Source organism: Bidens hawaiensis, unplaced genomic scaffold (assembly GCF_021521415.1).
Source record: "Bidens hawaiensis isolate Kalapana, Puna unplaced genomic scaffold, B.hawaiensis_p1.1 tig00008535_1, whole genome shotgun sequence".
NCBI classification, from domain to species: Eukaryota; Viridiplantae; Streptophyta; class Magnoliopsida; order Asterales; family Asteraceae; genus Bidens; species Bidens hawaiensis.
Genome location: NW_027491610.1, coordinates 604,757 through 619,742, shown reverse-complemented (window position 1 = coordinate 619,742; position 14,986 = coordinate 604,757). Strand labels below are relative to the sequence as shown.

The 14,986-nt window shown below is 36.6% G+C and overlaps 2 protein-coding genes across 3 annotated transcripts; both read left to right on the top strand.

The window, feature by feature from the left end:
* Positions 1-212: 212 nt before the first annotated feature.
* LOC143529330 (OVARIAN TUMOR DOMAIN-containing deubiquitinating enzyme 4-like) lies at positions 213-5,854 on the top strand. Of its 2 annotated transcripts, XM_077025149.1 has the most exons (6): positions 213-270; positions 2,537-3,088; positions 3,580-3,701; positions 3,796-3,836; positions 3,996-4,094; positions 5,139-5,854. In XM_077025149.1, the coding sequence occupies exons 2-6, from the start codon at positions 2,584-2,586 to the stop codon at positions 5,299-5,301; spliced, it is 930 nt and encodes a 309-aa protein (XP_076881264.1). In that variant the 5' UTR covers positions 213-270; positions 2,537-2,583; the 3' UTR covers positions 5,302-5,854. The 2 variants fall into 2 exon arrangements, with proteins under 2 accessions (XP_076881264.1, XP_076881263.1); XM_077025148.1 differs by lacking the exon at positions 213-270 and having other exon boundaries at positions 2,415-3,088.
* A 5,072-nt stretch (positions 5,855-10,926) lies between these two features.
* LOC143529353 (receptor protein kinase-like protein ZAR1) lies at positions 10,927-14,683 on the top strand. The gene is made up of 2 exons (XM_077025171.1): positions 10,927-12,542; positions 13,916-14,683. The coding sequence occupies exons 1-2, from the start codon at positions 11,240-11,242 to the stop codon at positions 14,560-14,562; spliced, it is 1,950 nt and encodes a 649-aa protein (XP_076881286.1). The 5' UTR covers positions 10,927-11,239; the 3' UTR covers positions 14,563-14,683.
* The last annotated feature ends 303 nt before the right edge of the window (positions 14,684-14,986 follow it).

Here is a 14,986-nt window from a genome sequence, read left to right as displayed (position 1 = left end):
ATAGATGAACCAAGCTTGAAAAACAACTTTCAAGTCAGCTCGAGCTCGTCCCATCTCGTTTACACCCCTATAATAAACAATTACTTTATTATTATTATTATTATTATTATTATTATTATTATTGAATCTTTATGCCTTACCTCAAAAATAATATAAAATAAATGAGAAATACATGTTTCTGAAAAGATATTATTATTAATAAGTTAAAAAGATTCATGAGTTCCTTGTATAGAAGAAGGTAGAAGAAAGTTCTGGATGTTGGTTTATCAGGTTATGTTATGATTCCATTCCTTCCTTCCTTGTATTCCATTGATTCCATTCTCACCTTTCAATCCAACTCTTTATTTAATTATTCTCTAACTTTTTAATTCATCTTCAACAACAACAGGTAGAGGTATGTATGTTCTGTTCCTTTTCAACTTCCTACACCTTTACATTTGTATTCCATTGTGGATATTATTATTATTATTATTATTATTATTATTATCTCATCAAAGTAAAGGATGTTGTAATTCTTGAATTCTGTTTGTTTTGGTGGTTTCAGTTGTTGGTGAATATTTGAATCAGTAGTTGCAATTTGCCTAGATTACTTAAGGTTTAGGTGAATTCCATGAGCTAGGTTATGATTTATGAGTTATCTGATTATTATATAGATTGAACCTGTGATTGTGAACCACTGATTTGTGTGGTTTTTTTTGGTGTATGCTATGAATTAGAATATACTAGGACTAGCAAACAGGTCGGGCTGAGGTCACAGCAGGATCCATTGAAAAAAATAGGTTTCGGGCCAAAACGGGTTGGTTTAAAAAATGTTTTTTTTTTTGAAATTACTGAACATTTCGGCGTTGCTTCTGGTTTCCGGCATGGTTACGCATGTTTAAACGCCGGTTAAGCGTACCTGAGTCAGGACACGCGCGCCCGCTGCTATGTAACTCATGAATTTGATGGGTTAGGTTATGAGTTATGTGATTATACAGATTGAAGCTGTGATCGTTTGTTGAGTCTGCGCCACTGATTTGTCTATTTCTTTGATGTATGCTATGAATCAGAGCATTCACATTCAAACCACAACATTTGGTGAGTGGAGTTTTTATAATTTATGGAGTGGTTTAGGTGTTGTGAGTAGATGAGAGAGAAAATACAGTGATTTTTCTGTATATTTGAAAAACTATTGTTCACCCCTATAGTTATTTAATATTTGTTGAAAGTGGTTGTGAGTGAAAGAGAAAGAAAGAGTAATGATAAAGGCATTAAAAATATTATTGAATTGAAAAAGAGAGAGAAAATGTAGTGTTTTTTAGTGTAATTTTGGATTTAGAGATGATGGATTGGATGTTAATGCTCTTAGATTATACTGGGACCGGCAAATGGTTGAGTGGGTTCGGGTCAGAAGGGGTTGGGGTCATAACGGGTTAGGGTCGGAACGGGTCGATTTAGAAAAGGGTTATTTCGGTTCGGATCTGGACAGGTTTAGGTCAAGGGGTCAGGTCAGAATAGGTTGGTTTGATTTTTTTTTTTAAATTACTGTACATTTCAGCATTGCTTCTGGTTTTCGGCACCAGTGACGCGCTTTCAGGCGTTGCTTACGCGTGTTTAAATGCCGGTTACGCGTACCGGGGCCTGGAAACGTGTGTCTGGCGCCACATAACGCATGTAACCGGATTTGGTATATGCTTAGCCCAACGCATCGCACGAGTAATCGCGTCGGTTACATACTTACGTGTCTTTAATGCCAGTTATACGCATTCTGGTGCCAATTCTGCACGTTCAGGCTGAGCTGCACCGCTGATTTGTGTGTGTGTGTGTTTAATTTTATGTATGCTATGAGTTAATATAAACACATCGTTTATGCTGTTTATTCCGATTATGATTGCTAGTTTCATGACTTCAATATGAATTGCATTTGAATCTGTTTTGATAGATTTACAGTTTAAATTGCTGAAGAAAAATTAGAATAATGATGAATCAAAACTTTATATATGACTTGCTAATTTAGTTGCGGATCTAAGATTTATTTACTTACTGGTTACTCTCTGGAAATGTTCGTTGAATCGGTGTCACTTACGTATATAACAAATAAAAAACCAGCTAACGAGTCTATGGCTGTTCAAAAAGCTCGCGGCGCACTCGAAACAGCTCAGGTTGTAAACGTACTGAGCCTGAGCTAGGGTAAGCTCACTCATTGGCTCCCTTGTTAGGCTCGTTTAAAGTAAATCCCAAATTTTAATTTATATAATTATAAACTATGGTGTATGTAAATATATTACCCTTTGTTTTTATATACATTAATACAAGTGAGAAAAAAGTATTTTTAAATAAACGACTTGGCTCGAGCTTTTTACATCCCAATCTCGAGCTCAATGGTTCAGCCTGTTACGATGAACGATTGTTTTCAAGGCCAAGCCCAACTTGTCTTGGCTCGCCTTGGCTGGTTTACATGTGGATTAATTTAGAAAGAATGTGAATAAATGTCATCACTCTATCCTGGTTTTTGCTTCCATTGCCACTGATCTAAACCATATATTATTATGTGCAGAGTGATGGGACAACATCAACTTCAATAAATCCACGAGTCATGACAGCATGATTGCCTGTTCTCCAATCAAAACCAGTGTTAAACAAGTCCTCGGTCCAAACCGGGCCCGCCAAAAGCTGATGCCTCAGTCTGCATCAAACGCATGTTGTTTTCATCTCCCACTCGGTTTTTCCAAACCAAGTTATGCTGCAAAAACAAACATCACAACTCAAACTCAAAGCAACAACTGGCGGTTACTGACCGTTAAAAGTGCTATACGGTTACAAAAGAAACCTGTTAGCAATCTTTCTTTCGGGCCCAGCAATATGAAGTTACGATATTTGTTTCCAAAACAAGGGTTTATGTCAAGAATTAAATGGAGTTTGGTTCCCGGATCTTGGATGCAAGGATGTGGTTTAGCGGGTGGTCTTGTAATTGGATTATCCGTTTGTAATTCGAGTTCTGAACCCGTACATGCTGAAGCTAAAGACAACAGCAGTAAAGATGATTGTGGGACTTCTACTACCAGTTTCTCACATGGAAAGCAAGTTTACACCGACTATTCAGTAATAGGTGAGATTAGGCCCGGAAAAATGTGCGGATCGGGCAGGTTCGGGTCACGGGTCAATATGGGTTCTGAGTAAAAGCAGTTCAGGTCATAACAGGTCACTTTAAAAAAACATCAATTTGGTTTGGGTCAAAACAAGTTCTGGCCAAAACATTGAAATGACTCGTTTTTAACAAATGTACCAAAATAGGTTCACCAGCTATATTTTCTTATGGTGGCTAGTGGCGACGGCAGTGGTGATGGCGTCGGTGACAAAAAAATATCATGGGTGGTGTTAAGTGTTAGCCCATTTGGACCTGTCTAAGTTAACAAGTTTTATCAAAATTACCCGTTTGACTTGCTAACTAATTTTAGGAGACCCAAGTTGACCCATTGACTGGTTTGAGATGACCCAAATGAACCCATATACAATCATTTTTTTTTGTCTAAATCAACACATTCTTTGAACATGTTGGTGTGGTCAAATATGATGAAAAATTGGTGTTTTTTTGTGCAGGGATACCTGGTGATGGGAGATGTTTGTTTCGGGCTGTTGCTCATGGAGCTTGTATAAGATCAGGAAAGCCTGCTCCTAATGAGAGGTTGCAAAGAGAGTTAGCTGATGACTTACGCGCCAGGGTATGTTTCGTTATAAAAATGAAGTTTACATATTTTTATAAATTTTATATTCTTTGCTTCATGTTAATATGTTTTTTATTTGGGACTTTTGTAGGTGGCTGATGAATTTGTTAAAAGACGAGAAGAGACAGAATGGTGAGTTTTTACCTGCAAAACGTGAACTAATTCTTGTATGTTTAGGTTATTTTTCTTAAATATGTATATGCAGTGTATAGTTTTCAGAAGTCAGATGAATTTTTTTAAGAAATCGTTTATGGAAGTTTAACATATGTGTTGCATTTACACATAATGCAGGTTCATTGAGGGTGACTTTGATTCATACGTGTCACAAATGAGGAAGGCACATGTATGGGGAGGTGAACCCGAATTGCTAATGGCTTCTCATGTTCTCAAGTAAGAATCTCTCTATCTCCCACACACAAAAACAGACACACTATCTTGATGATGTGTTTCTGGTTCAACGCACCATATGCATAAGGAAGGGGTGTTAACGGGCTGTATTTATGGGTTGGCGGGTTGAACATGAATACGAACCCGGAATTCGTGTCAAACATGTGAATCCGAACACGACACGAATATTCGCGAGTTGACACAAACACAATCAGTTCAACTTGAAATATTTACTTTAAAATTACAAAATTACTGCGAAAATTACAAATTTATATAAATACAATTATGTTAAATTATAAAAGTGGATGTCAATTTCTCTTTTAGTTTCTAATTTTGGCAGAGACATACTCAAAACCACTTTAAGATTTGACATAAAAACATATTTTTGTAAAAAGTTACTAAAATAAGGCCAAGTCAACCCGAACTCTACCCGTTAACTAAACTTGTTTGCAGAATTAGACCCGGATTAGACTAAACCTAAACACATGAATTTCGTGTTGTGTTTGTGTTGCATTATGAATTCGCACCTGTAATTTAAGATTAAGACACTTTATATTAGTTTCTGACCCGACTCCCGATAAACACTTATCTTCAAAAGGTCACACTTGAATTAGCCAGTTTTCATGTTAAATGAGATAATCATGCAAAAACACTGAAAACCATAAACACACAGTTACATAATTATAGTCTATATTATCTTAATAATAATAATAATAATAATAATAATAATAATAATAGTAATAATATTTACTATAATTGATCTACAAGTTATTCTGTAGGATGCTCATAAACTCAAAGTCAAACATTCTTACAAGTACATCATAAATAGTCACATGTTTTAGGTAGGAATACAGAGTAAGAGACATTTCAACTGTTGCACATGTTCTTGTGCATGAGTGGATTAAGGTATATTCCCCTTGCCTCGTATGTGGCCCCCGGCGTAATGTATACGCAAGCTACACGAGAAATTGAAAATTACCCTAAATGTGACACGTATATAGGACCCCGGGCGGTACTGCTTAAGTTAATATGCTTATTATCATGCAGGATGCCAATAACGGTGTACATGAACGATAAAGATTCGGGTGGTCTCATATCTATCGCTGAATACGGTCAGGAGTACGGGAAAGAAAACCCTGTTAAGGTGTTGTATCACGGGTTTGGTCATTACGATGCTTTACATATTAACGATTCTCGATCTAGACTTTAGAAACTTAACTTTTAGTTAATTCATTACTAAAATGTTGTATTTTAGATACGGAAAATAATAAGACCGACCATTAATGAAAAATAAAACCATAGGTTCACTATTAAACCGGTCATCAGTTTGGTTTCAATATTAATATTAAACAATGATTTTGAAACAAAAATCTACACATCTCTGCATGAATCTTGAAAAGGTTGTGACTTTATATTTGTTTTTATTGGAAAACATGTTTAGTTGTTTTTGTGTGTGTTGTGGGGTTGAGTATTGAGTAACTTTAAATCTTTAACCATTATGAACCACACATACATCATTAATATGGCAGCCTTTACCCACATCATCACAAACAAAAAGCAATGTGTGACTTGCAATAACTCTATCATTGTTATCTCCACTAACTCATTGTGGTCACTTGGCTTGCTACATGCTGTGTTTAGTCCTATATGATAAACCATTAGAGCTGTTCATGGGTCAATAACCGGACCGGGTGCGGGTCAGGACTCTTGTTCAATGCTTAAACCACTAACCTTATTGTTTGTGAATCTAATTCTGATCTCATGAGAGGTGATAATATGGAAATAAAAGAGAGATTGAAAAAAACGTATGTCGAATTGGAATGAAAATTGATAATTTTAAAACATCAGTGAAAATCGGATAACGTGAGGGTTGTTCAAAAAACTCATGGCTCGCCCGATAAAAGCTCAAATAATACTAGCAAAAAAACTTGATTTAAAACAACCTGAACGGAGTTGGATAATTTTTGTAACCAAGCCAAAACTACCTAAACTCGGCTCGGCTTGTTGGCTCGATCTTAGGCTCGTTTAACTTCAAAATCGAGCTCGAGCCTAGCTAAGTTGCCTTGCTTAATTTCGAGCTCGAGCTCGAAACCACTTGGGCTCGACTCGTGAACAACCCTTCATAACGGGTGAACATGACTTTATAAAAGTCAGTATATTAGTTAAGCCTTTGTGTAAATTGAAAATAATAACAAATTACCGTACTTTATAAAGGTCATAAAATGTGATGGTCAAGGCAAAAGGTAGTAAAAAAATCATTTTTGTCTGTGTTTGTGTGCATGTCGATTACATGATTCTTACTTTATATCGAATCCAAGGGAAAATCTTGTGAATAATGACAATTTGATCCTTCAATAGTTCAATGTTTATTCACATGATTGTAAATGCTGCCAGGTTTATATCAAGGCTTGGTCAACTCAATACTCAATAATATATGAAATGATCTAAAAATTCTTCATTTTTCAAATAATTTTAGATATAAAAAATATGCATTTGATAAACATAAATCTTTCATTTTCTCCCAAAATTCTAACATATCACATGTAACTCCTTAGACCCTTCTCTACGGTGCCTAAAAGAGCATCTTTGGGGCGCCGAGGACGCAGAAATGGGGGCGCGGAAATTGGGGCGCGAAAGGAGGGGCAGCTTCAGAACGATGGGCGCGGAAGGGTGATGAGTGGTGGGTCATCCTCATTTTTCTTTCTCTCTCCCTCTCGCGTGCACACACGCATATATTGGGACACCTAAGAGGCTTTAAACCATAGCGGGAGGTTATGAAAAAGGATTTCAATGCCCCCAGTGCTCACGTGGCGCTGACGTGACACGATGGAGGGCTTTGATGCCCCCCATAGAGAATAGTCTTATGATTCTCCCAAAACTTGATTATAAACCAAATTTGAATGTGTATTTATCAAACTCCAAAAAGTTGATCTAATTGTAAAAAGTATGGGTGCAAACGAGCCGAGCTGCTCGCGAGCTACTCGAGATCTGCTCTTTAAAAAGAAAAATTAAAAATAACTTATATATAAACAAATAAATATAATTTTGTTTTATATACGTTACTTATGGTATGTATTTTTCACAATGCAGGCACCCTTGATCAAAGAAAAATTCAAAATCTGCTTTGTTTTGTTATGCAATGCATAAAGGTAGAAAGGTATGGTGAAGCAGTAATGGCATGCTTTTTGGTGATCGTACCTCCAAACTGAAAAAGCACTCTTTCTTGTCCTTTTCTATGGCTTGTTTCCAGCAAACAAATCAATCTTTCAGGAGTCATGTAATATAAGGTATTATCATTTTAATTTGGGGTGTGGGGGCTTGAGAGTGGGCTCCAGTGGAACCAAGAACCAATAATATTTTGACATGTGGCAGAGAGAAAAACTGGATAAGGGGGGTGTTAGAGCCCCTGGCCCCTGGTGCGGAAGGGCTCCAGCGAATTTATTTTTATAAATATATTCAAACAACATATTATTAAAAAAACACATAAATTATTAAAAAAAACACACATTAATAAAAAAACACATTAATATCTAAAATTCAAATTAAAAAAAAAAAATTAAACAAACCATAATACTTAATAATAACACTAATTAATACTAGATCATCGGGTCGCCTCGCCCACAAATGTTCAACCAACTCATGTCGAAGATCCCCGTGTGTCTCACGGCTCTTGATAGTTGCTATGTTATAAAGCCTTTGTTGATCACTGATTGTGGACGATTGTGGCGGAATGTCACCTTGGTAGTTTTGGCAGATAGCTTTGCCCTCGTCTTCTAACGTCATGTTGTGTAGGATCAGACACGTATAGACGACGTCCATTATCCTCTCCCGAGTCCAATAACGTATCGGGTTCGCCAGCACATAATACTGTTTTTTCAGAACTCCAAAAGCTCTTTCAATATCTTTTCTAGCAGACTCTTGCTTCTTCGTAAAATACTTTCGTTTATCGGCGATTGGATCTGTAAAAGCTTTCACTAACAAAGCCCATTCGTTGTAAATACCATCAACCAGATAGTACCCGTACTTGAAGAGTTCTCCATTTGCAACAAAAGCTTGAGGTGGTTCAACCCCGTCGATAAGGTTGCAACAAAATCTTTCTCTTTTGGTAGTCGGCTGCAAAATGAATAAATAAATTAGATTTCCATTTAAATTTTTTATTAAAAATCTAAAATAAAACGTTAAAACAATTACCGCAATGCCGGCCCTCAGAAATGACTATCCAAGCCCGACACAAGGCTTCCTTCTCATCCATAGACCACAGAGTGGTTTTCCGTTTCGTCGTCGGAGCCGGTTCCGACGCCTCCGGTGCACCTTGTTTTTTCCGGTGGACACGTCTATTTGGTACCCGAGCTTCACCTTGTGGTTCTTGTGTCTCCAGAACAACAAAGTTAGGAGACAGTTGTGTGTAGGATGGTTGAAAGCCGGGTGATTCTTGTGGCTCCGAATAGAACGTCGGTTGGACGGTGACAAACCCGAAAACGTGTTAAATGTATCGTCGTCAACATAATCCGAATCAAGGTTTGGGTACCAATGTCCAGCCATATTTTTAAAAATTGTGTGAAGATTTGGTATAAAAATTGTGTGAAGATTTGGTATAAAGATGGTGTAAATAACGGTGTGAATATTTGTAATAAATATGATGTAAACATGGTGTGAATATATAAATATGTAAAATGTCTTTTTTTTTTGTTTTTTACTCAGCCTCAACACTCAAAACACCCGCTACCATGCTCACCCGTGAAGATATTCCCCTGCTAGCGCCTGGCTCGCGCCCATGGTGGTGTGGCGATCGCGCCCGGGGGGCGCGAGCGGGTCTTCCATCGCGCCTATGGTGGAGCCTCACACCACTCATTCTTATGTTTAAAATCAGGGGAACTTATGAAAACAAACATGTAAGCATGTAGTTACTACTTACTAGATACATGAATTTTTGGCCGTGCCGTTTATCATGCCATATAGAAGAAACATGTGTGCATTGAACATTTATCTCATGTATCATCGGTAGTCAATACGCTCGGTGGCAATCAGCTGGAAAAATTTCAATTCATACTATCTCGTTTTATCCATTTTCTTCACTGATTATAGACGATGATGAACATAATACTTGCTTTTGTTATTTAAGCCGAGAAGTTTAAAAATGTGCATCACTTATTAACAACTCATTTAAGCTCAAAGAGATCATTAAGTGTAGCCAAATTCTAACGATGACAACGATACAATCATACAAACATACATTTTATCAAACCACAAAAATAATTTATAATTCATCGTTGGTTCGTAAAATCAATCATACAAATTATGAAATGCTCTCAACTTGTCAACACGCCGTAGAGACATATATTATGAGTTTGAGGCATGACAAAATTAACAAAAAAAAAGTGACATATTTTTTTAAGGTGACCGAGTCTTTTTACCCCTTTTACGAACTTGAACCTACGTCATCTTTCTCATTGTGAATTTTCAAATACCTAATTATTTAATTTAATACAATACTTTCTGAACCATTTTATTAGAAAATAAAAGCCTAAGAAAGAAGACTACACGTATAAACTACTATCTGGCTTTGTTTCTAGCATGACATACTTACAATAATAATATTATTATGATAATAATAACAGTAAATTAAATTATTAAGATAATAAATATATGACAAGATAAAATTGAATAAATATTAAACGGCGTTAGGTGTAGACAAAATGGAGAAACCAGACCCGTGTTTTTTTATGCCTTCGTTTTAATCTTAACGTTAACGACGTGATCACTTAAAACAGTCAACACCTACATGGCTACATAACAAGACATGTGTGGTTTATTATTTTCTTTTAGACCCCCTTGAGTTCCCGATTATTGTAAATATTACTTACTACTAATATGGATTTTGAATAATATTCTTTTTTTCTATATTTGTTTTGTACTTTGAGGTGTTAGGTAACATGAAACTAGCAAAAAGTACCAAGTAACCTGACCTGTAAAAACGATAAGGAGGTTGAGTAAAAACCTGGTTTTTATAAATGAACTTTTTTTTTATCTAATATTTATGCTAGAAGTGATCAAATGTCACAATAAAACTTAAAACTATCTTATATTAGACACATTAAGTCACTTGAAAAGTTATAATTATTTGCCCTCATTCCTTATACTAGTAGTATTCCGTGGTTCATAACGTTTCCACCATATAATGAGTCACATATGATAGAATTAACTGATGGCTCTATCATATTGATCCCATTTCAAAAGACCTATATGAATGTTATTGTCAATGCAATACTGTTAACCCGATCATTTGTTAGGTTTGTAGGCCTTTGGGTTAGTTTTGATTGGGACATAGAAAGAAAGAGGGTTGTGCGGGTTTGAGAGGCAACCATTCCTAGCCCATAAGTTTGTTTATTTTTTATACGCGGTTAACCTAAGTACTTTTAATCGTCTATCACTTGAATAAATAACTACATAGTTGTCATCTGTGAACGTATGTCAATATAAACCAAGCCACATCAAATCCCCATTTCGTTTGTTGCTTATGTTCGTGCTCATGCGTGTTTAATCTTAATCCTCATATACACATCTTACTCTACCTTATAATGATTTAGGATCACCATTGAAAATGCCAAGTTCGTGGTCAATATAACACGCTTAATTGCTTATACATTATATTATCAAGTTTTCCAATATATCTTTATAATAAAGGTTTATAAACATACGGCTATAATATTTCTACATTAGTGTTAACTACGTCAAAATTTAATAGTTCTTAGTTCTCACTAAGGATGATTACTAAGTACCGCATACCATACCGTACCTAGTTTCTTGACATTTGATACCAATACCGATATCATTCCTGGTTTTCATTTCCCACTAAAAACCGATGAAGCATTTACATACTTTTGCATAATAAAGGGTGTTTAATAAATGCATATAAAACTTGAAGGATCTAGTTGACACATAACACATCCCAATGTTCTTTTATAAAAACACGAATTCAAACAACAGTTGTTTAATATAAACAAATCTCATCGATTAATCCACCCATAAATTCAAATTTCACAACACACACAAACACTATCATCCTCACCGTAACAAACATCATGAAACAATAACATCTTCATCCAATCCATCACCAAAACAAAATAATAATAATAATAATAATAATAATGAACAACAAAACCACTATACTCTTCATTTCCGTTATCACACTCTCCATCTCCGTCACAACGCCGTTAAACTCCGACGGCCTTTCACTACTCGCACTCAAAGCCGCCGTTAACTCCGACCCATCAAACTCACTTTCCACATGGAAAGACTCCGACCCCACACCATGCCACTGGTCCGGCATCACCTGCAACTCCGACCACCGCGTCACCACCATCACCTTACCTCGCCGGAATCTCTCCGGCTACCTCCCGTCGGAGATTGGCGCACTAATCTCTCTACAACACCTCTCATTATCCAATAATAACTTCTCAAAACCCATCCCTGAGCATTTATTCAATGTCACTAACTTATTATCGTTAGATCTTTCAGATAACTCACTCGCCGGACCTCTGCCGGAAAAAATCTCAAATCTGAAATTATTAACATTTTTGGATCTTTCTTTTAATTTCTTATCTGGGTTTTTACCGGAGAGTCTAAGTAACCTGACCCATCTCTCCGGAACTGTTAATTTATCATATAATGAATTCTCCGGCGAGATTCCGGCGTCGTACGGATTGTTTCCGGTACCGGTTAGTTTGGATCTTCGGTATAATAATTTGACTGGGAAGATACCGTTGGTGGGTTCTTTATTAAACCAGGGTCCCACTGCGTTTACTGGAAACCTGAATTTATGCGGGTTTCCGTTGCAAACGCAGTGTTCCGATCCGGAAGCTCAAAACCCGAGGGTTTTGACTAATCCGGATACCCCACGGGATACCGGTTCTTTGCCTGGGGTATCCGGAAAAGCGAGTTCCGGATCGGTTGCGGTTCCGATAATAACTGCAGTGTCAGTCATTATCGGAATCGTGGTTTTTTCCATGTGGGTGTACATGAAAAAATGGAGACACGTGGAAAACAAGTTAAGGAAAAATGAAATTGAAAAGGAGGGTATTCCGGTAATTATGAAGGATGAGGAGGGGCAAGATGGTAAATTTGTGGTTATGGATGAAGGGTTTGGGTTAGAGTTAGAGGATTTGTTGAGGGCTTCAGCTTATGTGGTGGGGAAGAGTAAAAATGGGATAGTGTATAAGGTGGTTGCAGGGCGGGGGTCCAGGCCCGCGGTGGGGGCGGTTGTGGCGGTGAGGCGGTTGAGTGAGGGTGGCGGGGCGTGGCGGTTGAAGGAGTTCGATGCGGAGGTGGAGACTATTGGAAGGGTTCAACATCCTAATGTTGTGAGGTTAAGGGCTTATTATTACGCTAATGATGAGAAGTTGTTGGTTTCGGATTTTATTGGCAATGGGAGCTTGTACTCTGCGCTTCATGGTTAGTACATTGGTATTACTGTTTATGTATACATTATTTGGCTATATTTAGACATAGATATGAAAAGATTTGGTGTTTCTTGTTTTGGTAAAGTAGTTTAATGATGTTGTTTTGTTTGAGCTTGCTGCAGTCACTTATGGTATGTACTATAAATATCATGTTTATGGTATTGTATAAATCATGTTCCGATCATGTTTGAATTTGTAACACATGATCGGAACATGAGATATAATGAACGACTATTTACTTTTACTATACTACCCTTATATAAAAAACACAAGGATCCTTTTAAAAGAAAATAAAAGTTGGGGGGGGGGGCATTTTTTCTACTAGCTTTGAACCTTCGAATTTCCAATGATTTTCAGTGACGGCCCTGACTAATCTACATGTTTTTCTAATGATTTTTTTTACTCATAGATGTTAAAAAATAGGTTACCTTCATCTAAAATGACCTTTTAATACTACTTAAAGAGTAATTTGTAACAAGTTAAACACATAGATATAATTAAATTGCAATGTGGTTTGTCACATTGTCATATGTTTGATCACTTTTACTAGCAATAACCTGGTATAACTGGAATTGACCATTTTACCCTTGTGACTTTACTACTTATCAACAAAGTGATATAATTGGAATGGCAATGTATTTGTTGGTAGATATGAAATATGGACCCTATATAATCACTGTAAATTATTGCTCTAGGGAACCATATGATCAGTTTGACAAAGACCAAACAGGTAAAAGGTTATGAGGGACCACTTGTGCACAATTGTTTTGAAATGTAGTTACATAATGAGTTGTACCTCATGTTGTGCAACTTGTACACTGTCTTATATTTGTGTTTCAGATCCTAGTGTCCTCTTCTTCATGTATACATTCTGTTATGTATTTTACTAGTAAAGAAATGACACATGCTCATTGCCTTCATCATCATTTTATTCCCATTCCCAATTTTTATAATTATGAAAAGAAAATTTTACTTGTACATATCATAATTCATTGAAATATTACTGTTCTTTTCTAAAGCTTTTAATATTTTTTTTGTATTTTCATAGTAAGCGTATTTTAGTCATTTCGCACGAACTTATCAGGAAAATCCAACGATCATCCATTTCAGACTTTTAGTGACCATCCGTGTTACACTAAAACTGTTTGTGAGCGTAGATGTAATTTGTCAAAGTTGAGGACTTTACTTGTAATATGGATATACCATAGGGACCATTTACGTAATTAACCTTAAAGATAAAATAGTTTCATACTTTTTTTTAAATTTAGTTCTAGATGTATAACCTTTTTATCTTTAAATTATTAAAAAATTGTGATTAAAATTTGCTAGTTTTTTACTGATTTTGTTTCTTGTTTTGATTGTAAGATGTAGGCGGGCCTGCGAACCCATTACCGCCGTTATCATGGGCCTCAAGGTTAAAGATTGCACAAGGCACTGCAAGGGGTTTGGCCCATATACACGAATGCAGCCCGCGGAAACAAGTACACGGGAACATAAAATCATCAAAAATTCTTCTGGACGACGACTTGCAGCCCTTCATATCCGGGTTTGGGCTCAACCGTTTAATGTCAGTAATTGGCCCAAAATCCACTTCCCGGAAGCTAAGCTCTAGCTCGGGCCAAAACACACTAACGGGCCCGAAAACCTCGTCTTCATCATCAAGCATGTATTATGTGGCCCCAGAAGCCCGTATGTCGGCCCAGAAACTTAGCCCAAAGTGTGATGTCTACTCCTTTGGAATCGTACTTTTGGAGATGCTTACGGGCCGGGCTCCTGACGATGGTGGGCCCGATAACGATGGGAAAGGGTTAGAGGGCTTTGTGAGGAAGGCGTTTCGGGAAGAAAGACCGTTGACCGAGATTATTGACCCGGTGTTGTTACAAGAAGTTCATGCTAAAAAACAAGTTGTGGGTGCGTTTCATATCGCGTTAAATTGCACCGAGATTGACCCGGAGGTTCGACCGAAGATGCGGTTGGTCTCGGATAGCCTTGACCGGATCAAACTGCAGTGAAATTGGTTAAAGTGTTTTGGTATGTAATTGACTCAAGAGTAGGAACAGAGATGAAAGCTTATAACAAAAGGTGCATTGTTCCTTTTGGGTGGTTTTTGATGTTAGAAATTGAAAATTTGTGCATGTTTTATGTTTTGTAATTAGGGTTAATTTGAGGGAGGTAATTGCAGTTAGAGTTAACTTGAGGGTGATAAGTGCAATTGGGTTGAACTTGGGGATGATAAGTGCATTTATGCTTAACTTAAGTTTTATATTTATTTCTCTTTAAAATCTAGAAATTTAAACATGAAAAAAAAAAGGTTTAAATTTATACAAGTTGCTATTAATGATAAGTACAATTATAAACTTTCTACTTAAGATATTGGTGTAAGTAAATCTAATTATAATCTAGTGTGCATTACATCTACTAGTATATGTATGCATT

What these genes read in the sequence shown, in the direction of transcription:
- LOC143529330 (XM_077025149.1), top strand. Translation starts at nt 2,584, where the DNA reads ATGATTGCCTGTTCTCCAATCAAAACCAGTGTTAAACAAGTCCTCGGT. An exon ending in CACCGACTATTCAGTAATAG is followed by an intron (nt 3,089 to 3,579) that starts GTGAGATTAGGC and finishes TTTTTTGTGCAG; the next exon opens with GGATACCTGGTGATGGGAGA. An exon ending in CTGATGACTTACGCGCCAGG is followed by an intron (nt 3,702 to 3,795) that starts GTATGTTTCGTT and finishes GGACTTTTGTAG; the next exon opens with GTGGCTGATGAATTTGTTAA.
- LOC143529353 (XM_077025171.1), top strand. Translation starts at nt 11,240, where the DNA reads ATGAACAACAAAACCACTATACTCTTCATTTCCGTTATCACACTCTCC. An exon ending in CTTGTACTCTGCGCTTCATG is followed by an intron (nt 12,543 to 13,915) that starts GTTAGTACATTG and finishes TTTGATTGTAAG; the next exon opens with ATGTAGGCGGGCCTGCGAAC.